The sequence below is a fragment of the Fistularia commersonii genome, chromosome 23 (genome assembly GCF_037954325.1).
Source record: "Fistularia commersonii isolate RoL2024-O1a breed Wild chromosome 23, RoL_Fcom_v1.0, whole genome shotgun sequence".
Lineage (NCBI taxonomy): Eukaryota > Metazoa > Chordata > Actinopteri > Syngnathiformes > Fistulariidae > Fistularia > Fistularia commersonii.
This window is the reverse complement of record NC_141306.1, coordinates 8342528-8367878: the sequence shown is the minus strand read 5'-3', so window position 1 is coordinate 8367878 and position 25351 is coordinate 8342528. Positions and strand designations below refer to the sequence as shown.

Sequence of the window (25351 nt, the reverse complement as noted above, 5' to 3'; positions counted from 1 at the left end):
CCTGTCCACAATGCTTTTCCTTAAATGATTTTCTACTGTCTTTTCCCATCTCTTAATAAATGGCCAATCACTCACTCAACATTAACCTTCTCCAGGCAGATGTTGCAGATTTGCGACAGCCAAATATCAGATTTTTCCTGCAACTACAACTTAATTTGAGCCTGAGAGGGTTAAACGGACAAAACAGGCCCGGCATAAGCAGTTCTGCTTGTGAAAATATAGCAACCGACTGCGTTAACACCTGTCTGTTTATGTTGTGAATAGAATGCAGACTTAAAGAGTTGCTCAGTCCACTCTCAATTCGTTTGAGCATCCAATGAACAGGTGGTTGAGTAAAACCTGCAGGTGAACAGACTGCTTATTCAGGCTGGTTTTAAACAGTAATTTGCAGCTCTACTTAAACGATAAACATTTTCAAACTCAATATCTATTTCTGTCGGTCTTAGAATCCGCTCATCTTTGTGTCACTGCCATCAGCCAAAGAGCCTTTGCATGATGAAATGCAGTCCATTTAGCCTCTCCTGGGAAACCAGCAGATTTATACTCGCCACTAGATGTCATTTCCAGCAAGGGAAAAGGATGTTCCAAAGATTTACTCACTTTCCGAAAGTATAATCCTAGTCATGTTGAAATGGTTTGCTTCATAATTATTCGCTGTGTATATTGCTTAATTTAAATTTTCTTCACCTAAGGCTTTTGTTTCTCATCATCTTAGGTTGAGACTGTTTTCACGCAGATATTTTAAGCATGCGTGTCAAGCTCCGGAGCCTACGGATTTCTCTCCCTATGATCCTTGAGCCAGATCATCCGTGACAAGATGCAAATCCTACTGCTCCTTGTTAGATTGTTTCACAAACTGACTTTTAATAAAGTCCAAGTCTGAAAATCTGTGAATATTCACTTCAGGGTATTACACTCCCTTCATCCCCACTGACCACAAGAAACTGCACACTTTACTCAAGTTTAATAGGAGTCCCAAATTAAAGACATTTACAGGCTGATAAATCTGATTCATAGTTGAATATCCCTGGTCTGAAGATACCTTCATGCTTGGTCTTCTTCAGTAACCCACTAGTCAGCTTTTTTCCCCCAAACAAAACATTTTTTAGAATTAATTCCAGACTTTATTCAACTTCATACAAAACCAGAGGGAATGTAAAGGGAGCACTGCTTGAGCAGCAGAAACACTTTTACAAGTATGCGTATTCTGAGATATCCTGTTACCATTGACAGCTATTTTAGAAGGTACAAAAGAAATTGTTTTTTTTTAAAAAACAGGAGTATTACTAACAACAGTCCAAGTAAAAACAGTCCTTTGAATATAATGGGACTGAGGTAACATCCAAATGAGGGTAGAATTAAACTGTATGAAAACCAAATATGCGGTTGAAATTGAAAATATGTCAAATAAAACTTCGTGTTCTTGAGTTGTTGTCTTCTGAGTGGTTTGATGACATTTTCTATACATCCATTCTTCTAGTCAATGCAAGTCATATGAAGTTGACGGCTTATTGCAAAGGTTATTCATTATTTCTTATTGATCGATCTAAAATGTTTATAATCTATCTCTAAAAGCACAAACTACAAGGTTTGAAGGGGAACAGGTCCTTCAGTGCACTTCACCACTATAACGTACACAAGCCTTTCAGAAATCATACTCACTCCAGAGTACGAGTCAGGCCGCCTGTATATCGCATTTACATTATCATCCCCAAAAAATCTTGAGCGCTGACATCAACAACAAGGAATATACAGGTAAAAACATCCAACAGTAGCAGTAGTTGAAAACCGCCCAGTGTCCTGATTATGAGCAACATTAGTTCTGTTAGAAACAGAGTGTGGCCACCATCTTATTTTCTGGAATAAGGTCAGGAGCTCTCAAACGTGAACACTATGGCAGCTGACTATTGGGAGATACTTTCTGACTACAGGATTAGCAATACAGCAGCTCATTGTGTTCAAAATGTTTCAAGAATTGTACCAAACTTAGAAGAAGAAGAATTCTGTGAAGAACCCCTTTCTTTTTTTTTATCCAGCAGGGACTGGAACTGTCCCTTAAAAACATTAACTGATTTGACTATAGAAGTGGTTTGTACAGTAGGTGGAGCACTCAGTCAGGGTCAATCCTGCACTCTCTGAAGAGACCTAGACTAGACTTTGCATGCTGAATACAAGGGAAACGTAAGCAAATTGACTCACAACACACTGGTGGGTCTAGGTGAAAGCTTATGTTGAATCGCTCTTGCGTGGAAAATGTTTCAACGCAATAGTTACCTTACTAACAGAACCTCAGTAAGCACCTCTGGCCACCGAGAACTATGACAGCGACTGTATAACCCCTTTTGCAAAGAGGCAGCTCAGCTACAATGCTGCAACTTCATACAGAGGAAGATGAAACTACAGCACAGAGAAGCCTCCTGACCCTGAACCCGATTGGTCATTACATATACTGCTGGCTGCTCTGGCTTGGGGGCCGGAGTGGTGGCGCTGCTTCTTCTGAAGCAGGAGGAGGTGGCGCTGCTACGTTAGCGTTGTCTTCTTGGGCTGACGGGGGCTCCGGGGCAGCTGCTATTGCTGTCTGGTTGCTTTCTGAGGGAGGAAGAGGCACACTGTTGTTGCTGCTGCTGCTGCTGCTGCTTGTGCTGCTACTGCTGCTGTTGCTGCTGTCATCACCAGGGGCGTTGCTGCTAAGAGCCGTGCTCTCTCTGGGAGGTTCTGGTTGTGGGGTTGTTTTATCAGAGGCAGAGGTAGAGGAATCAGATGTTGGAGGTGGAGCTGGCTGGGTCTCAGCAGGTTTTGCCTCATCTGGGGAAAAAGGTGGACAGACGAGAGTTCTTCATTTAAACAACAAAGTGTTTGCGTTTATTTTAAATGAAAATGTTTATTAAAAAATACTCAAATCTGCGATTGAGAATATTAAATCTTGCTTTGCATTATTGTCTTCCCCTCATTCCCGTGGGCAAATGATTGTGACATTCAAATATTAACACTATGGTCCATTTGATTAACGTGCACTAATGGCTGTCCCACATCCCTTATAAACAATGAGAATATTCTTTATCGAAACAGGAAAAACAACACTAACATTCACAACAAAAATTTGTTTCGATGACTGATTTGTTAAGGTATCTAACGAGGATTCAAATTATCATGTCGCAAAGAACTTCTGTTATACATAGGATCAAATAAACAGTGGTTTGAATTTTGAAGATTATTGAAGATTATAATTCTCAAAGGGTTAATGGACCCGACCTGTCTCCATGGGTGTGGCCTTGTCCTCTTCCTTGGTCCCTGATGTATTATTAGCAGTGCTTGCAGCATTAGTGCTGCTCTGTGCTGTAACTTTGTTTCCGGCAGTCTCCTGCTGCTGCTGCTGCTGGGCCTGCTGAGCAGCCTTCTCAGCCTCTTCGGCAGCTTCACGCTCCCTCTCCTCCACCCGCCGCCTCGCTGCCTCCTCAGCAGCTGCCATCTCTGCTGCTAGCTTCTCCATGTCAACCTCAACTTTCTGGCTGCACAGCTGGTGACAGAAATCACTGTTACAGAAAAAGCTTCAGCATAACTCCAGTATAAGCTGAGCCTGAAACATAAGTTCGGAGGCCAATTAACAACATCCAGCGAAGTAGCACGATATGAAGTGACACGCCCTCCCTCAATGTTCAATAAAAACCCACCCGTTTCAGCTCAGTGTTGAATGAGTCAGTGGTCTCAAGGAAGCGCCTTTTCTTGTCTTGGTGGCGATCCTCAATCTGCAGAAGCTCTGCTTCCAGCTTTCTCTGAAAAAGATACCAATAATGTTATCTATGATGGCCTTTGATACATTTCGGTAAACAAAAAGAACTCTATACATCTGAACATTCAAACAATGGCCATGAATGAAATGAATTAACAGTTGAGTACATGAATGGACAATGACAGAACCTTTGGTCATTTCCTTGTTTGTGCTATTTCTAACCCTCTGGACCTCACCGACAGTTCAGAAAAACAACCACTCAGCACAAGCTCAACTCTTGAGACGAAAGGCCAACATTCCACGCTATTAGCTCAAATTAAGAAAAATGCTGTTCAAGGTTCTGTCTGTCAAATGTCTTAACACATCAATGAAAATGACAGTATAGGTTCAGAAAAGGTCTCATATTCGTTAACCTTAATGCAAAATACTTGTTCAACACCTGGAATCACACAAATTTATCACTCACATCCTGCGCCTTCAATTTGAAAACCTCCATAAAGGTGAAAACATGGCAAAAATTATGTCATTGTCCACATACTTATGGTCCTGACTGAATGGTGGGGGCAAGGCCTCCAAGCAATTTTGCGGTTATAAAAAAAAAAAAACAATTCCACTGAGGCAACTTTATGTTGGTTTTTTTTTTGGTCGCTTTTTCTTAAACTACTTCAGTCTTTACAACTCTTTTGTAAATGTAGGATAATATAAACAGAATTGTGCCGAAACAAGCACCGGCGGTTTCAAGACATTAACTTCACAGATTCTGAGGTGATTGTGATGTTAGCTTTAAAACAGGGAAAAACATGAATTTCATGAATGGAGCAAAAATAAAATTTGCTAATTCCAGAGACAGCCACACAAAATATATTCAGAAAAATATCTACTGGAGGAACACACAGATTCCATTTAATGTAAACCACACCCTGATCTTTACAGAACAGTGCTAAGATCATATCCTGCGGTGACCTGACTCTGCCTTATTTAAACAGAAGATCAGCAAAATGGAAAGCCAGACAGAAAACAAGCAGTCAGGTTATGGTTTAAAAATAAGACAGATCATCTATGCTACTAAGGTAGGTCAAGAATCAAGGGTTCTGCCACGTTGAAAACACAAAGTGACAGAAAGTATTATATTTGTTTGAGATATAGCACTACAAGGCAGGATATTAAAGGACTGTGAGGTAGAAGTTCAGAGCAGACTGATCCAGTGGAAGCCAGCGGTGACCTTGAATAACCACAGTTGCAGCTACTTAAAAAGCATAACTTGACTTAGATTTGGAAAGTTTCCACCTAAGTTTCCCCTAATAGAAGGTTATTTACAGTGCTGTGCTGAGCCCAGTCAATAATTTATGGAATCTCTAAGGACAGGCGGGTTTGAACCACAGAATATGCGACAGATTTTCAATTTACTGAGCACATCTTTTAAACCAATTGATAAATACATGACTATTAATAAATATGTTGCTTTCATAAATCATAGCTGGTATTGGCGCGTGCCACACACACACACACACACACACACACACACACACACACACACACACACACACACACACACACACACACACACACACACACACACACACACACACTTTAAACTGATCTGTATAATATACACATTTTGAAAAAGTCTGGATCCTTCAATCACATTGTTTTAGAAGAACATTCTTATAATCTAATATTAAAAGTATAGCCAAAAAGACTCCCTTGATCACTTAAGATCACTTGGAACGGCTATATTCCAGTCTAATGAGTATAGTAATGTGTAAGAACACTTCTACATTACAAAACAGAAATAATTAATTTGACTATTATTATGCCTGACTGCCACAGATACTGACAACTGCCATCGCACAGCCCTGTCTCAGGCCATAATGTCTAACTCTGCAAGGCAATTTCACGTTATCACAGGTATGCAAAACAAACATCAAAATATACAATGCCTAACCCAGTTCAAAACATACACTGGTCTCAGACAGTTGCCTTTAGGGCATTTAAAATTGTAGGCAAACCTCACGGAGTAAAAGAAACAACACCTTTCATTTGATGATGTTCACTCATAACCATGTTAATGTCACCTGAGTTCTTTGCTACCCCAAGGAAAGTATATGAGATTGCATTAAAATCTACAGGCTCTAAAAACGTCCAGCAAGCATTTCAAATTGAAAACACCATCCGGCATCTCCATATCATCTGACTGTTCATCTTGTAATCTAAATCCAAAGCATATCCACAGATGGGCTGTTATGTCAGAAAGTAACAGATTGTAAAATTGAAATCTTATCCTATTTGTTCTGAGAAACAAAAAGGAATTTCTGTATTCTACCATGTTCTTATCTTGGACTTTATACCAAACACCGGGTAGTTGTCACTCTATACAGTTTTGTAATGTATCATCTGCTGAACATCATCTACTCAACAGGAGGTAAATAAGTAAAGTAGTGAATCGGTATTGAACCATCGTATCCGTTTGTGATCCAACGGACAAAACCCCAGCCACGGCCCATACTAATAACACAATTTTTGAAGAACTGCTGCCCAAGATCACTTTTGATATAACAAAGATGAGATTTATATAATCACCTGTGGCCATTTCTTAACAGCTAGACTAATTTTCTGTCCTTTTACAGGCAGAAAGGTTTAGAGAAAAAGCGACCAAATGTAAGAAGACAAAAACACCTCAATTGCAGTGATTTGATGTATCAGACATTAAACACAGTATCCACACTGAACCATACAGTTAGATCCATGAGGATTTGGACAGTTATGGAATTTTTGTAATATTTTCTGAATTAAAATAAAGCTTTACAGAAGTGCACACTCCAAATTACGTTTTTTTGTAAACAGAAATGCTGGATTTAGCAGTCAGAAGATCTAGTCAATATCAATGATACATCATTTTCAAAGGCTCAAAATAATTAGTAGAATTTACATCAAAGATCATATTTTGTTTCCTAATTTCTTTAGTCAGCCACAGCTACTACCTTTAGATACTTCAACTGTCAATTAATTCGGTCTCCCTTGGTTGATGGTTTTTGGGGTTTGTCATCCTCAATTCAATCGACAGTACATTAATCACACTTTATTAGAATGGGATCATTGTGTGTGTGTGTGTGTGTGTGTGTGTGTGTGTGTGTGTGTGTGTGTGTGTGTGTGTGTGGAGGGGTTGGTTCCTATCTGTTTTTTGCAACATTTGGTAAAAAGCCATGAATTCATGTGCATAATCAACATTTTTAATTCATATCTTTTTTTTCTTTTTGTCAGAGGAATTGTGTTGGTCTATACCAAAAAAAACCCTGTCCAGATACTTATGGACCAAACTGTAAATGATGACTGAAAGGCCGCAGCAAAAGTAACATGAGGACAAAGAGAAAACCAATCTACCTCTTGAAAATGGAGGCTTTACTGTCCACAAAAACCGAAAAGAACAAACAAAAAGTAAAGACACACTGTCAATGACCAGCAAAACAACAACATGTTTCAAACATTCCTGACTATTACAATGGCTAGAATACACAAAGTAAGATATTGAAAGTCCCAAATCATTACAATACCGAGCATCTGGAATTTTCCAGCCCCAGGCCTGACGACATATTAAAAATACAAATATTTCTTAGTTAACAGCATATTAATAGACAGGATTCCAATTAACAATAAAGGAAAATTAGAGCTATGACTTTTGGCGCTCAAATAAGATCAGAAACATGATTCACCTGCAGCTCGTCTCTTGGCTAGCTATGATTAAGCGATAAAATAAATCTATTCTATTTTGAAAGGTCAGTGTTATAGTAATACAGGATGAAAGTGCTCTGCATCCCCGAAAATGAAGCTCAGCTAAAAATAAAAACAAATAAAAGAAAGCAGTACAAAGGCTGGTTAAAGTATTAAACATTGGTAGTTCTGATAAATCTAAGCACTTACGTCTCTCCTGTCATGCGGGCAATATGACTTCAAATGAACATTGATTTATCGGGATTTTGATAAAATTACAATGATTATTTTTAGACTTTTTTGTATTGTTTAAATGTTACTTGTTTGATTTGGGTCACTTTTAGCATGTCAAAATGTGTCTGGCAGACAAGTTTAGGTATAAACTGCAAAGTGTTCCCATTAAGCTGGCTTTGGCTCGGTCTCACTGCTTATGCTATCAGGGTAGCCTTGCTTTGAGCCATTAACAGTTGTAGGTATGGCAGCATTTGACTGAACACAGCATGAATAATATAATCAATATGAGCTGCATTCAGTTATTAGATGTGTATCTGGAAATGTACTGCAAACTGTGGAGTGGACGCATACTGTCAAACATCAGCAAGAACTTTTTCATTTTTTGAAACACTACTATCTGCTGTCAATCCACAGTGAGAAACAAGTGCCGGACCTCTGTAATATCAAGCACTGAGCAAACCCAGAGTGAAAGCCAGCAATAAACAAGGATATCCAGCATATCTCCAATAAAAAAACAGGAACGACTAAACACAATTTGATTTCCATTAGCACTGTAGAACATTATATTCCAGGAACTTGTAAAGGAAACTTAATTAAGGTTCAAGATAACTGGCTTGAGATTTTTCACTGCTTTTTCTCAAAGGACCAGTTGGCAGTTAAGGGGCATAATGGTAGTCGGAAAGGTCTTTTACTCAAAAAAGATCTGTGTCACTTTAAGTTTGTATATTATGCAATAGTAATTTTATTAGCGCTTGTCTAAAATAACAGCAATAGCAACTATCTCCCCCAACTTGCATTAAAGGAAGTTAGAAAAATGGTTGCTGAACGAATAATCAACCAACTGTAATATATCTTAAACTTGGTTAGCAAAAAGTCTATGTTAAACACATTAAAAATCCTTAAAATGCAAAAAATTCTAACATCGAGTATTACTGTGTCTCTTGTGTTGAAGGTGCAGTTGCCCTACCTGGTGCACCATAAGAGACTGGACCTGCCTCTTAAGGACCTGCATACGAGCGGTGGTAACCACGGAGCGCACGTCAGGCACCACGATCTCACTGAGGATGTCACTGATGAGCCGGTGGTTCCTCTGAAAGCGGGCTGCAGCTGTGTGCTTTACTGAAAAACCGTCATCATAGTCTAGGCAGAAGGGGAGGGGGATAAGTTACTGTCAATTTTTTTTCATCCTTTTAAAAATGTGTTAACTTCAAGCATTTGTAATTAAAAAAAAAACACAATTAAAATATACCATCAGGATCTTCAGCTGGCTGAATGCTCATGTATGGTTCCCCTTTATCCATACGACTCTGCCGCTGTCTACTCTCCTCTTCCATGGCAGCTTCGGCTCGATTCTTGGCGTTGACATAAGCCAGGTAGGCTGGTGAGTTGTGGTATGCTTTCAAAGAGTCATTGTACTCAATCTAGAAAACAAAGGAAGAAGGAGGGATCGCAGATGATTAGGCTGCACATTAGTGTATGTTAGATCAAATGAATCTCGTAGTAGTTTGCAGACTGTATGTTTTTCCAAAGTTACTGTTAAATGGAATTTTATTGGTGTCATAGGACAATTATCAGAACATAGAACTCACATAAACCTTCTATGTGTAGGTCTGTGGGTCACATGTTCAAGAAATATTATGGCTTACGTGAGCAGATGAAGTAAGTACTTTATGTAAAACGAAATCAGAAGTATTCTATATGACAGCCCAGTGTGTCGAATACTTATAGCGAAAACCTAGATATTTGGACTCCTCACCTTTTCAGCTTCATATTCGTTCAGGTAGTCCTGTTTCTCCTCGTCTGTAAGGTCCCTCCACATGCCTCCAATGATCTTTCCAATCTCCCACAATTTGAGGTCTGGGTTGGACGCCTTCACTTGGTCCCATACCTTGCATGTGAATACATACAAGGGAGCCATATGTTCATTGCAGCACAACTGCAGCTCGCTATACCAAAGTCTCAGAACTACAATCCCAAAATAATCAAAGTTTGGCACAGGACTGGGGGGAAAGAAATGTAAATGTGTTAAAGTAGATATTTAAAGTATATAGTTCCGCTCAATAAACTACAGTAATGGGTAAGAAAACAGCAGGAGTGAGGCTTCGGAAGCAGCGGTAGATTAGGCTCGAATTACGAGCAAGGGTAATTTTTATTGTTTATTACGGAAAAACATGAATGGAGAACAGACCGCAGGGTCTGCAGTAGGTGGATCGGGAGCTTGTGAAGGCGTCATGGCTTGGCTGATTCCAACCCTCAAACCCCTGCATACTTTCAGGAGATAGGAGGACAAGCAGTAAAAGCAGACACCGTGGATGGGTGTCTTACCTTCCTGCTTACCTTCCGGCTGTAACGCATGTAAGGCATCAGTGGCTTGTCTGGAGGTTTAGGCGGCTTTGGGACAGTAATGCCTGAGGAGTTCTGTGGAAGAGACAGAGGAGAAATGTTACCAGGGAGAAGATATTTGATGAAATTATAATAAAGACTAGGGGTTTGGAGAAAGACAAACAAAATAGCCACCAACACAACATCAGCTGATCGTGTTCATGATGGTGAGGCAAAAGAATGAGTGAGTATGAAGATGTGGCAATGGACAGTCAAGGGATCCTGGAGTGAATGGTTTTACGACAGTGCTGAAGGAGGTCAAAATTTAGCAGTTGAAAATAAAAAAATGGACACAGAAGTTCAAGAAGGAGAACAATACCAAGACCACAAGCAACCACAACAAAGAAGACCAGAACGCAGAGTGGCCAGCTTGACACTTTGCTTGGACACTGACCAGCCTCATCTGGAAAAGTAGCCAGAAAAAAAAAAGCAGCCAGTGTTTTCCAAGATATTATAGTTGAATACATGCCACATATGTGTTGCTTATGGAAGGTAAAAACACCCGACTTAAAGACCACCTGCACCCTCTTAAAATACTGGAATACTCACCTATGCCTCACTGATGTTAACCTGGCTACAAGCTAAAAATGCACCTTCAGACATCTACTAAAATGCAAGCTGCCACTAATACAATCCGACCATCAGAAAAGCAGTTGGCTGGTCACGATCATGTTGATGATTATATTGCACCCCTACTTATCTAGCAATTTTTTTTTCCAGGACCATTTAAAAAAAAAAACTACACAAACCCAGCTTCAGAATCTAAAAGTCTCATTATATGCCTCACTAAATCAGAAATAATTTCATTTTACAGCTCACGGCATGAACTGTTGGACTCAGGAGGACCACCAAGTATATTCTTAAACTTGGTCATATAAATTTATACATACGGAGGAAATCATTCTTTGATGAGACTTTTCATTAATATTGGAAAAGATGTTTAACCTGCTATATTACAAGCACAGTAGATGTGTGTAGGCAGGTTATCATTGCCATGACCATACAGCGCCCCTTCACTTCACTTCACTTGGATTTTTGTTACGTTCAAGCAATTCTGCTGCCAGGTGTACTGGCGCACATTGGTTTAATATCGTTGCCACAGGATGTGTTAAGTACGCGAAAAGCAGGATAATGTGCATTAAATGGATCTGTGGCACAGAAGGAGCAAATTGAAATTTCCCAACTGTTCTGTCAGAGGCAGGGGGGCCATGGTTTCCCACCCCGCTCCGACGTTCGTACTAATTGCTACATGCTGATAACAGTGATCATCTGCTCTCTTCCGCCATGTTATTTTAAAAGTCTTGTGGCATGCACGTAAAAAAACGTTGTAATCACTGCACTGTTGTTCAGAAACAGAGAAATAACATTACAATGGTGGGCTTGTTTTTACACCGGTTAAAGCACAAAGGTCCTGAGTACATCTTGATTTTAATATATTAGATTCATACACAACTTTACAAGATATATCATGCTTCTTGAGTTTCCTCACTTGTAAAAGCATTTGTTCGAATCATGTTTTAATTACATTGGATTATTGCCATATATTTGTGTGTGGATGGGATGAAAGGGGTGGTGATGGGTTGGGCTGACGATGAAAGCTTACTGCTGTAATGTGCTTTACCCTGTAAAACACTGTGATGGTTTTTGTATGAAAAATGCAATAAAATCTGATAGAGTCACTGATGCAGGTATTCTGATTTGTTTCCAATCCGCTTTACTACCTTTTATTGTCAAAAATGCACATTGAGTTATCTTTAAAATGTCACCATTTATGGGCTATTAAAGCAATATATTGAAAAATTCATTCAGTTATCATTTCATAGAGCATAGTGGTTTGTGCTTTAGTAATGTTGCAATTTTCCAAAAGAAACTAAATCTGAAAATGACCCAGTAAAATAAATAGGCAGAGCTGAAGGCTCAAGGCAAATGTCTTTTTCTGAACTGAGAACTGAACAAAGAAATCTATGAAGCAAAGTGAGCAGTATCTCCAAACAGCACTCAGTTCAAGTGTTTCAATAATTGTCGAGTTACATTATTTCTCACTTAACTGGTGTTTTACAGACCAGCATGGTCTACAGATTTGAACATTACTGGATTGATTCCAGACTCTACCAGAGGCTATCTCAATATGTCTGTCAGCAACAGTTAACTGTTCCTGAAAAGCCCCATTAATCCAACATCAGTGTGAGGTAAGGAGATAAGGGAATGACCTTACTAAAATAGGCAGACACAATAACTTCACCCATTTTGTTTTTTTAAACACAATTACTTAGATTTTCAGTCTCTGTTGACTTCTTAAGAAAAAAAATTGACTTGTACCAATCAAGCATAAAAAAAAACAAACAAGTAAACTTACTACGCATCATATTGGTCATTCTGTGTTAAATGCTACCTCTACGCCCCCTTGACTTTACACCATTTTAGTGTTGAAATTTCTTCTCAATGCCCATCATCTACCCCGTATTTCATGTCTTTTAAAGACCTAAATTATTTCATTACCCTGCTGGAGCCTCCGGAGCTCCCTCCCAGTCGGAGGTTGTTGTAGGCCAGATGGCTGTAAGGGTTGTAGCCCACAAACCCTGGGGTGGAAGGCATTTGCTGATGGAAGACAAATGAGACAAAACACGAATGAGAAATGGATTACAAACAAGAGGAGGAAAAGGGATAAACATAAATAAGTGAAAAGGGGAAGAACATAAAAATATATGTAGATTCTGCATGTTTGACTCTCATGACAACATCATGCGGGGAAAAAGGGCAGGCTGGCATTTAAAATGAGAGCAGACCATGTTAATGTTTCTATATGTTAGGATGTTGAGTTTAAATTATGTTGCACGTTAATAACGCTCGACCCCGCATCACGTTCTCTCAATGCTACTCTATTTGGCTCAGTCAAGTGAAAGACTGTAAAACAGACAGTATTGCAGGTATATTACTGTGTGGCTATAAAAATGAGATGAGCTGCATCAACTTTAGAGAAAAGTAGATACACAGTCATTTAAAACCCCCACAAGGAGAAAGCATCCCATCTGCACAAAATCTTCAGATAACGATATGACTGGGAAAAAACAGGTTAGAAGATTCATGTTTGGACAGAAACTCAATGAACACTTCTAAGTTTAGAGGAAGAGCGAGTAGAGCAGTAAGAGAATTGTTTGCAGAGTTAAAATGACTACTTCGGGCCACAAAATAGTTAATGCCAAGACTGGACACTTGGCGACACTTACTGTGGTTGGGGCAGGAGGTGGAGGAGGGGCATATGATGGCCGTTCTGTGAAGAACAATTAAGAACATCAAGGGTGTGAGCGACAGATTACGACATAAAAGTTGACAGTAGAACAGTATCGCTCTAGCAAGCCCCACCTATGTTACTTAGGATTCTACCCTGAAATATGAGTCATATTATATAAAATCTGAAACTATTATTAGTTTGAGATTAGTTATATGCTACTCAAGCAGCGATATGGTCAATTTTGGTGGCTGGTGAAGAGAAATTATTTGCATAATAAATGTTTTTTGATAATTAGTGGTTAGATGAGATGAGATAACAACTTTATTTATCCTGAAGGAAATTGTTGTGCCAGGGTTTCAACTAAAAAACATAACTGTAATAGATAATAGTAGAAAGGAGGAAGAATAAGAAATACAGTGAAATATGAAGGAGTTAGCAGTTAGGAGCTAACAGGAGCTAAACAGTTTGGAGCTAACTTAAGCCTTTCTACCATTCAAGATTGAAAAATCTGTATCAAGGCAAATATAGTATACTAATATTGACACCCATAACACTGATACCATGACAATGATAAAACACATGTGTACTTACTTGACATGGTGACTGCAGATAACTGTTCGGATTAAGAATTCAGGCCAGTTCCATTCTGCATAAACAAGATGCAAGAAATGCACGAAACGTGCAAAGATCAGCTCGGCTAATATACCTTACACACAGACCAAATACTTTGCATGAGGAATACTACAGTTAAATTAACAAAGAGAGTGGTCGGTTATCAATGACAACATGGCTGAATGCCGGGCCTCATACATGGCGAGAGGCGCTAACCACAACGAGGACATTTAGCGCAATGAAATGTCATTATCAAAAACAACCGTGACAGACATTCAGGACCACTATTCTGGAAAAAATACGCTCTCTGGCACACCAATGCGAATGAATTTGTTTGTGGGCGCCACATGCTAACGCAAATTAGCCGTAGCGTTTCATTAAAACAAGCTAGCTGTTAGAGCTAGGCTAATATATAAACTCAAAACAAATCCTAAGCGCATGAGTAAATTCACGATTACTGCCCAAGTAACCGGATTAAATACTTCATATTACTGATACTATGAAGTTGGAGAACTCGAAACGCCATAACTTCAAGTATTTCAACGAGAGACAAGATAAACATACTCGGTCCTTTGTTCCTTCTCGTTGCCCGCTTGTTCCGCCTCAACTCATAATCCGGAAGTGTCGTGAGTGGCAATGGCCACCGTCAACGGAAACCATCGCGATAATTCACTTTTAGAACTAAAAGCACATTTTTTTCACAGAAAAACAAGAAATAAAAAAAAACCTACATAAACAAACGGTCTATCAATTGTCTGTAGGACATCATCTACCAGCTCAATATTCGTTTCTTAATTAAAGCAAATGTAATGAATAATTATAGTAAAACAATGTATATTCAACACAATTATTTTAACTATCCTTTGTGACAAGAGACATCAAATTTGATTGATTTGTAAGAAAGAGATAATTTAACTGTAGTTTTTCTGCAAAGTTTGCCTTCTTGCCTGCATTTTCTGATAAAAAAAAAAAAATATATATAATATACAGTAATGTAGAGACCTGACAGGCAATGCAATGTGAACAAGCACAAGCTCTCCCTTAGTTGCTTCACTTCCTTCCCGCTTGTTCACAAGGTCATTTGTTTGTTCCAATGATATCGTTGTCAGGACAACTTAATGGAGAGTTTATTGGTAAATTTCTGCTGATACAGTGCAGCAAATCATTTGCCATTTAAAAGAAGATGCAACAACTTCATCAAGTTCCAGTCTATAGCTCTTTTCAGATGCATCATACTTTTGAATTTGAGATTCATGAGATTTATTGTGTCGGCCTTTGCAATAAGTCATGCATTTGGCTTCTCCTGGATAGTGGTGGAGATGAGGCTTAGTCACTTTTGGCATAACAATCTATTTCTGGTGCTCGATGGAAACAGACCTGGGTTGTGGAGGATAATGACTTCCCATCGGGGTTCAGAGTATAGATCAGACCCAACATGTGAAACACCGAGCACGCGTATGACTTTAAATCTTGCCTGAGCTTGCTTTTCAATCCCCATTAATTCTTTAGAAATTGTTAATTTCTCCACTGTGGAACAAATAAAAGAATATTTAATCCTATTATTTGGCCTGCAGTCTCAAGGCATGTGAAGTCTGAAAGCCCCATTGGGTATGAAACTGCCTTAATTCAACTACAAATGTTTAAATGTTCTATAAACTCTAATTAATATGTCAATTTTCCCGAATGCCTTCCAAGGCTCAAGAAAGTCCACACAAATGTCTGCTGACTTCCAAGAGTTTTAATTTGTTATTATTTATTCATGTTAAACAGGTTTTTTTTGCCTCTCACAGAAGTGTACCGAACATCATGAATTTGTCACACTCAATGTGGGTGGTCCGTAAACAAATTAAGAGTTGCTTATCCGTCCAACATCCAAAGATGAAGAGAAGCTGGTTTGACAACATGCTAGAACTAGAATTACGTCGTATGTTGTTGATTTGAATCCTGTTCAATTGCAGATTATGATGCTTGAGGGCTCAGCAACTGGACATGGGAGATCCTCGCATTTCCCTCGAGGCCTTAATGCAAGAGACTAAAGAGGGTCCCTATTGAAAGCAAATTAGAAAGCAGCTCCCTATATCTGGTATGACACAGAAGATTCAGATCCATCCGGGTCATGGCACTTGCTGATAAATCTCAAAGTTGCAATAGGACTTGCTTTCATTTCCTGGTAATGGTGTACTTCTCATCTCCTCATTTATTGGATGAGAGGTGAATTGTTTTGCAGAAATTACACCAAGTCCTGTTGCCATATTTATCAGCAGGTGCTTTTGCCAAGATATTCCTCTTCCAAATACGCCCCAAAATCTGACCATGTGATTCCTTTGCTTGCTTACACAAAATTAATGAACACAAGTGTTTATCACTGCAGACGGTTAATTTATATAACATTGCAGTGCAACATGTCCATTCTATAAATGGATCACTAGCAGACTAATGTTTGCATATTCTGTCCCAATACATTTATAAGCATAATATAACAACAGTACTCCTAAAGTAAAAAGGCTTTACATGGGGGAGGGAAAAAAAAGTGCTGCTGCATTAATAACAGGAGTAAGTTGATGCCAAAAATGAAACTGACACTTTCATAGGGAGGCGAGCTCACATCACCTCTGTATTCATAGCAATGAAAAAAAATGCTCAGAAAAGCACGGAAAATTTTCAAGAAGGATCATTTAATTCTCCAAATGAACAAAATAATATGATGCACGAAAATATATGCTGTATCTCATTGTATCCAGGCAATCAGTATATGAAAAATGACACTTTTTAGTATTAAATAATAAGAACTGTTGCATAATAAAAACAGCTGATTAAATGTTTGAAGTACAAAAGTCAAATGAATGCATCATGGTGGAGATCATTAGTGAACACAACCAAAGACATGGTCATCTATATCCATTGTATCCATTTATAATATATATAACATTAACATTTTAAGCAAGGGGCCCTTTCATTATCTGAAGCAACTTGGGGTTCTTTTTTGGTGCTTCTCTTCTATTTTTTATGGGAGCACAACAATAAAGCTTCGTAGCATGGTAATTATTTGTTCTGACTGTTATTGAAAATGTCTAAAAATATCACTGCAAATACAAATGTTAACCGGATGGCATTAAAAAAAAAAGGGATGTTGACATTCAGCATTCCATCTTGAATATGAACGTCTGCACCAAATCTGATATTACCTTTCGAGTAGTTGGGATACATTTATATATTATGTATTGTAGATGCAGGCTTACAGACATTCACAGAGACACAAAGTACTGTAATTGTCCAATTCAGGCAAACCTGAGCCTGAAATGAAATAAAAGGTACAACAAACACAAAGCAATGCAATAACTACAGCCTAAAAGGTATGGAGTAAATTTTCAAGGTTTAAAAAAAAATCACCTGACAGTTCCGTCTCACCAGCTGAAATAATTTCCCTGATTGTGTAAAGCCTTAATGAGTAGACACTGAATCTATTGCATCTCTTCTCGGTCTCACTTGAGTATCGTGGTATTCGCGAAAAATCTTCATGTCAGGGTATCACGGCCAGTCTGGGGATAAACGTCCTCCCCTTTCTCTCCCTGGACTCCTCGTCCCTTGGGGGCTCGGTGTGGCTGTTGGGTGTGGAGCTGAGGAAGGGGCGTCGCTCGCAGGTGGCTTGAGGATGTGTGTGCCACGTCCCGTCCCTGTAGCTGCAGTAGCATACTGTCTGATGATCGATACTGACCGGCTCCCCCGCTGGGATCACCCTGCTCCCGGCAAAGCAGTTTGGACCTTGAGGGACGGCAGAGGGGGTCAACGGCAAGGCTGCGCTCTTTTTGAGCTCATTCTTTTTGTTTTGTCCACTAATCAGTTTGTAAGCTAGGATTAAAAACAACTCAGGAGTATAAACAGCAGCAGGCTCTGAGAATTCTTCTTTACAGCATATGCAGTCGTCATGGTATTTATAGTGTATATGCATTTGCATATCTGTGTTAACATTATCATGTGTTAAAAATGTTACATTTGCCTTTTTTAGGAAAAAAGGAGGAAAGTGTCAAAACTTGATTTAGTTTTAATGTGCGCAACTTGTGGATCATTACAACGAATATTCTACAACAGTAACATTTTATTTTCCCATTTCTTACAACTACTGCGCCACTTAGCTTTAGCACTACAGCTAGGTAGCACCAAAACTATCTAGAAGTTGTTTATGAAAGCACTGCGATCAAAATGATGTTTTAGTGGTAGCCTGCATCTCCAAGTATGACATATTTAATCCACTAACTGATGGAAAATAAATGTTTATGAACAGTTGATTTAAATCTTCAATTTGAAAATCTGAAACTACAGATGTTCAGTAAGGTCAACAGAGAGCAGTGATTGTATGAAAACACATCCAATCAGACTCCCTCCCCTTCTCATAGGGATTATAATATGTTGCTCTGAATGGAGCTCCTTTCCTCAGAACTGAATATATAAGGTAAAGTGTAAACAAGTAGCTATTGACAGATGGGGGTTCCTTTATTTGGCAGTTACTCGTGAAACAATTACCAACGGCAGTCAGCAGGTGAACAGGAAGTACACTTCATCTAATGCCAGATCCAACGGTGCGCCTTAAAACTCAGCTGACGTGAGACAAAGTGGCAGCTGTGAGGAGAGAATATGACGCAACCGAGCAGTTTTACAGTATAACTGCATCCAACCAAACCATCTGTCCTTTACACTCAAATCCAAACATATGAAAGGCAACGTGTTATCATCCCTGCTTCTCTTTCTGTCTTGCACTCGCGCACACACACACACACACACACACACACACACACACACGCACAAACACGCACATACACAATACGAGAGTGATTTACTTAAAAACGTAGAAATGACGTAACAGGGATTGATGTGCAAGCCACAGAGTGTGATATAACCACACAAGCAGGAAAAATTCCCTGCAAAAGACAGGAATGGATAAGAGGTGTGTTTGCACAGAGGGATGCCCTGTGAGCTCACAATGCAGTTAAACATGCAACATGTTTTACGTTCTGTTTATTTCACTGACCAGTTTTTGCAAGTTGGACAAACAAGCAACAAATGTTCCTTTTGTTTCCATTTCACCACATCATTAACTGAGCTAAAAGGTCATCTGAATCCCAGATACCAGAAGAGCCGAGGCAATTTATGAAACCTAAATAGAAAAACAGAATCCGAAAACGATTGGCCATTTGATACAGTAATAAGACCGCATAGTTGATTTTCAAACTGATAAACATTATTGTGATGAGTTGAGATGAGATGAAATGTACTTTAATTCTTGGGAAATTGTTTCACAGCAGCAGCGAGACATACGAGGACAAGACAGGCTAAAAATAAACGTAAAAAATAAATAAGAGCGCATTGGACCCCCATTGTGTATACTTTGAAATCTGCATTCTAGTAGAACCCATAAAATGTGTTTTGCAGTTTGAGATCTATTTGCCATGAATGCTCTCTGTCATCCAGGTGACAGCACTCGTATATTTTTGTCTTCACAACTAAACAGGTTCAGTTGCTAAGAAAGAATATACAATGTCTAGATTGCCATCATTTGCGTTTCAAAATGCTTTGCAATTGTGCTCTGTGGGAGGGTTTGGGACTGAAGCAAGACGTATTATATGTTTAAAACATGCAGATTGTGGCTCAGCCTTGCTGAGGGACGTCCCAAAAAGACAGTTTGCAAGGCAGCACAGGCTGTACCTTTTAATATTTATGGCATTTCCACAGAAGTACAACTTCGATGCCATCATGGGCACAAACACGAAATGTGTTTTTTTTTCTTACTTATAACTGTGGCTGGTCTCTTCCACTTTAGCCTGGACCAAACTGACCTAAGATACAAACTCATCATACCAGAGCGGTTTTCCATTCCAGTCATATACATGCATGAATATGCCAGCAAAGTTTGGCCTGATCTTTACCTGATATGAACTTGGTCTACATTTGTAGATGCTGCAATGAAATTGTGTTGACTGGCAAAAGTGCACCAGCGCAGTGCAAGTCAAAGGCATTAGGAGTTGTTTTTTATCCATTCCCCTAGAGTCAGTGTCTAGATCAGGGGTGTGCAAACTACAGCCCAACATCCGGCCCGTTGGTCTTTTTAATCCGGCCCGCCAAAGATTGATACACAATTCATACTTGATGTGAATGCTTGAATGATTGGATCAATGAATGTGGAAGCTCAAACAGGAGATGATTTCCTTTTTGACACAAATGACACAGAATGACACAGATTGGCTTTGTGATTTAGCCTTTACTGTGGACATACTGACACATGAATGAGCTAGATGTGAAACTACAAGGGAAAAAACGGTTTGTGCATGAAATGCAAGCAAATGTCAGAGCCTTCAAAAACCAAGCTGGTTTTATTGTCAAAGCAAATGTGAGGCAATGTTCGGACAAATCTCAGACAAATGCATTTTATATTTTTATATGAATAGTATCTTGTAGTGACCCGGCCCTTCTGTCAAATTTTAAAAGTCAAATCGGCCCTGAGCCAAAAGGTTTGCCCAACCCCTGGTCTATATTGTCTGAAATTTGATTACAGATTGTTGATTGGGAAATTCCAAATTCCAGCGTGGAGCACACTAGTCAGTTCTGGACATGTGGCTCAAGAAGTTTCTTTGAATATTTTGCAAAAATCCCTTTCTGTCCTTGCACACACACTCATTAATTATCACTTTACATCTCTAAAGTGTAGCTGGCATCATATTGAGAAAAGAGCTTTATTTACAGTAAGGGGGCAACTCACATTCTTTCACTTGGACCTGAACAAGTTCAGCTTTTTTGGAACTAAAAAGAAATGTCCAAGCGAAATGAATATGTATGTCAATATTTGAGAGTCCTCGCCATAGATGAAAATGTTGATGATGGAGTCTTACCATTTTTACAGATGGGGCAGCAGTGGTTTGCTTCGTAGGTGGGGTTGACACAGTGGGGGGCCGGGCAGGTTGAGATGGTGCAATAAACTTCCCTGTTGGACTCACAGCGGCATCGCTCACACCTTGACAGCTAAAACACAAAAACGGGTTGAAATTTATTCCTCCAGTTATTCAGGGCAGATATTTAACATATTTACAAAGCTGTATTTCACCGTCAGTTACATTTGACAGCTATTCATGAGGTTTGGCTCTTAAAAAAAAAATGATAAAAACTGCCCATGTTGCCCAGAAATTGCTACACCTGCACATATAAAAGGAATAATTCTGCCCAGTCAGCCGCAGTTCTTGGTTAAACTTCAAAACACAATCCAGAACTCCCAATTCTATTATGTATTATAAGCCTCCACGATGATGCGGTGTAACAAAGACTTTATTTCCCCCCTTTAAGTTATTTTTGTGCTCTGCATTTCAGACATTCATGCACCCAGCGCCTGTTCAGCTCAGGTCATTTGCAGATGTTACTAATTCAAAAAGAAAACAAAGAAAACAGAATGCTATGAAGCTAATTGTTGAGCGTCGTTGAACATCTCTTCACTTAGTGTGTGTTTGTGTGTGTGTGTGTTCTACCACCATACTCCTATGCCACTTCACAGAGTTCCAAATGAGGTCTGACAGCTCCTATTGCGTTCAAGTAGCAACACATTTTATTCTCTCGGTTTAAATCAAATTGGACGGGTATGCAGGAGTCGGAGTGTCATCTCCTGGTACACGTGTGTGATATCTTGTGTGAACCCAATTTGAACAGCGGTAGACATCATCTTTGCACACCTTCATTTCAGGATAGCACAGCTGTGAGAAACATTTCGACCGGTATTTCTTTTTTGTTAACTTTACCTGTAAAATGCTAAACTGACATTTAGTGGTGACGTTGTCTTACTGTTTTGGGCTAATGAAACATGCCTTTCCCCTCTATTAAGAGACAACATGGAGATGACGCCACTTAATAGAAATAGTTTTTGGCACATCAATTTCTTATCCCATTACAAAATAGTTTGACAATCAGCAGTTTAGTCTTTTGCATGGTTTGGGAAAGCGAGTATTTTCTTAAAAAACAATTATTTCATGATAGGAATGTGGACCAATGTCCAAGAGATACAACATTATGCAGATTTGTAGGTTCTAGTTTCCAAGCATTTATATAACCAGTTGAAGCAGAGTGAAATCAAACAGGGTCTGTCAAAAGTCTCAATTCAGTGAAGCGTCAGATTTGCTTTTAAATTCAAATTTGAATTGGTTTCATTTATAACAGGCAAGCCTGAGGAGCCCAGTGGGCCGACCGCTTCTAGGAGCATCCGACTCTCAAGCAACCGTGATCTAAAAGCGTCCCTTTAATTCTTAATTTAATCATATATTTAAATGAATAAGAGGACATTTAATTAAACTTCCATGTTGCTGAATTAAGCCTTTCACAGGCGCTTAAATGACAGAAGCTGACGCAGCACTGCAGAACAGCATGTGAACAGACAGACCCCAGGTGGGACTCGGGCACCTGCTCTTTTGGCTCCGACCAGATAAGATCCCTTTTTAGGATTTTTCATTTCTACTTAAATGGTTTTGCTGTAAAATGTGGTCCACGGAGTCAGTTTTCCAGTTACAAAAGGACACATTCATGCTCGGGAGTGCACAGATTTGAAGCATGGTGGACAGGAACCCGCTCCCTCTTCGAATTTGCGCAGACCTCAGTTCATCCACATGTAAAAAGCCTCCCATCTCTTCTACAATTAGGCAAAATTTATATAGAAAATGAGCAGATCTAATCGAAATTGCATCAAAGATGACATGTCACTTGTTCAAGTGTATTCCTGTTCAAAGTGCGTGATAGAGCCGGCTGTAATATTATCAAAATATTCAGAAAGGTAAATGAATGTATATCATCAATTTTAGGTAATATAATATTCAATGGCATTAAATGCAAAAAAGGCTCTGGGTGTGTCTGCTCTTTGTGAATACTTCCATACCAGTATAAAAAAAACATCTGTGATTTCAGCAGCGATATTACTAAATGTTTTCCACAAAGCCAGCGTCTCTCTAAGCGGATAAATGCAGAAGGTTGTGTAAGAAAGTGCATCCTCCATAACACTTGTGGCAACAGCAACTATGGAAATCGAACATACTTACAGCGGATTGGTTGAAGCCGACGGCAGATTAGCGCCAATAATCTACAGCAAGGATGGGCAATTATTTTGGCTGGTGGGCCAGATTTCTTGTTTAATTTTTATGCGTGGGCCAACTTAGTATCGTGAAAATTGAACAAAATGAAAATTGCAATTTGAATACATACATTTTTTGACATTTTGTATCAACTTTAAACTCATGCATCGACATTATTTTGTATGTAATCGTCATGTAATCAATACGAAATTAAACAAAACAAGAGAAATAAAGAGTTTCTAAATTCAATAGGGATTGAAAATACTCAAATAATAATATTCAAAGAAAATACTATGGCGGGCCGGATAAAAAAGCCCAGGTCTGACCTACAGGGTACCAGTGGAAACTGGGCTACCGCTGGTCGAAGAAAGAGAGGAAGAAGGTGTGTTTGAAAGCAGAGATGATGAGGATGATGAGGAAGCTCCTCAGCATCATGGACAACATCCATCACCCCCTGCATGCCACGTTGATGTCCTGTCAGAGCTCTTTCAGTCGTAGACTGATACCACCGAGGAGCTCCACTGAACGCCACAGGAGGTCTTTCCTACCTGAGGCTATCAGACTTTTTAATTCCTCTTCCCTCAGCCGCAGGGAATATTCAAATCAAATCGAATCTTTGTAGTTACAGTTAACAGTTAAGACAATTTATATCTCATTATATTTCATTGTATTTCTTATTCTTCCTTCTTTCTACTATTATCTATTTCTGTTATGTTTTTTACTTGAAACTCTGGCACAACAATTTCCTTCGGGATAAATAAAGTTGTTCTCATCTCATCTCAGTGAGAGAAAAGAGAAAATGTGACAGAGGACAGAAAGTTAGTCAATGTGAGAGAAGAGGATGCAGAGAAAAGGGTTCAATGGAGGAGGTCGAGTTGCTGCGGCGACTCCCTGAAGGAGAAAAGAAAATGTCTACAAAACCCTTGCTTATCATGCAAAATCCCTTTTTTTTTCTTTTTTTTTTTTTTTTGCAATTACCTTCAAAACTTCTGCCCAAATGCATCAATCCAGGTGTGGCATTACTTTTAATCATCACTGCTTACATTTTCAAAATAATAAAAACAATTTTTTTGTTTTTAGAAGAATGCTACAAGGGAGTGGAGGGTTTTATTTACTTCATATAAGATGATAATAAAAAAAAAAAGTGCTCACCCTGAACTCCTCCAGCAGCCGGTAGGTCCTGCCCCCGTACACGCACACCCGCGCCACCGCCTCGCACACCTTGCAGCACGCCCGGTAAGACACCCGCGTGCACCGCGGGTGGATCGGCGGACACTTGGGCCGCACGCACACCGGCCCGTCCGCGGTACACGTGCACGGGCACGCCGTGGGACTCGGGTAGTACACCTCCCCGATGGCGTACACGAAGCCGTGGTCGTCGAGGCACCACTTTCCCCGGTAGTCGCCGAACTCGTAGTCCGGGTCGGTCTTGGAGGAGAACTCCGCGCGGACCGCGCGCCGGAGCGGCAGCGCGAGGAGGAGGAGGAGGCGGAGCGCGCGGCACCGGGCGCTCATCGTGGTGCGGCGGGCTCGAGACATCCGGCGACTGACGGACACGCGCGAAGGGGGGGGGGGCGGTCGCGCGCGGGGACGCACGAGAGGACGGGATGGTGCGTGCACGAGACACGGGAAGAGGTTTACCCCGTTCCAAATAAAGTTGGATTCTTAAAAGTTGTTTTTCCCATGCATAGTCTACAACATAAGAAGATAAAAGTGGTAATATGAAAAAATATATATGTAAAAATCTATATAAACATAGAAAAGTGTGTACAAGTACAGAAGATAAGATAAGATAAGATAAGATAAGATAAGATAAGATAAGATAACATAACATAACATAACATAACATAACATAACATAACATAACATAACATAAATGGAAGAAGACGGATGGAAGATAAGATAAGATAAGATAAGATAAGGTAAGGTAAGGTAAGGTAAGGTAACGTATCGTAACATAACATAACGTAAGCGGAAGAAGGCGGATGGAAGATAAGATAAGATAAGATAAGATAAGATAAGATAAGATAAGATAAGATAAGATAAGATAATTATCTCCGCTTCTCGCCCAATGACAGCTGGGATAGGCTCCAGCAACCCCCACAAACCTGAGTACAGGATAAGCAGAAAAAGATGGATGGAAGATAAGATAAGATAAGATAAGATAAGATAAGATAAGATAAGATAAGATAAGATAACGTAACATAACATAACATAACATAACATAACATAAGCGGAAGAAGACGGATGGAAGATAAGATGAGATGAGATGAGATGAGATGAGATGAGATGAGATGAGATGAGATGAGATGAGATGAGATGAGATGAGATAAGACTTTTGATCCCACAGTGGGGGAATTC

General features: G+C 39.5%; 2 protein-coding genes across 5 annotated transcripts; both read right to left on the bottom strand.

Annotated features, from left to right (window-relative positions):
- Positions 1 to 948: 948 nt before the first annotated feature.
- On the bottom strand, positions 949 to 14517 carry LOC147220938 (SWI/SNF-related matrix-associated actin-dependent regulator of chromatin subfamily E member 1-like). Of its 4 annotated transcripts, none has more exons than XM_086170322.1 (11): positions 14463 to 14517; positions 13878 to 13932; positions 13282 to 13325; positions 12554 to 12652; positions 9998 to 10090; positions 9429 to 9560; positions 8922 to 9093; positions 8640 to 8812; positions 3672 to 3773; positions 3253 to 3517; positions 949 to 2805 (listed from the first exon to the last, which is right to left on the bottom strand). In XM_086170322.1, the coding sequence occupies exons 2-11, from the start codon at positions 13882 to 13884 to the stop codon at positions 2441 to 2443; spliced, it is 1452 nt and encodes a 483-aa protein (XP_086026448.1). In that variant the 5' UTR covers positions 13885 to 13932; positions 14463 to 14517; the 3' UTR covers positions 949 to 2440. The 4 variants fall into 4 exon arrangements, with proteins under 4 accessions (XP_086026448.1, XP_086026449.1, XP_086026450.1 ...); XM_086170323.1 differs by having other exon boundaries at positions 10010 to 10090; XM_086170324.1 differs by lacking the exon at positions 12554 to 12652.
- A 2039-nt stretch (positions 14518 to 16556) lies between these two features.
- On the bottom strand, positions 16557 to 24505 carry LOC147220937 (von Willebrand factor C domain-containing protein 2-like). Its single transcript, XM_086170118.1, has 3 exons — positions 24143 to 24505; positions 20780 to 20909; positions 16557 to 17660 (listed from the first exon to the last, which is right to left on the bottom strand). The coding sequence occupies exons 1-3, from the start codon at positions 24503 to 24505 to the stop codon at positions 17419 to 17421; spliced, it is 735 nt and encodes a 244-aa protein (XP_086026244.1). The 3' UTR covers positions 16557 to 17418.
- Positions 24506 to 25351: the final 846 nt, after the last annotated feature.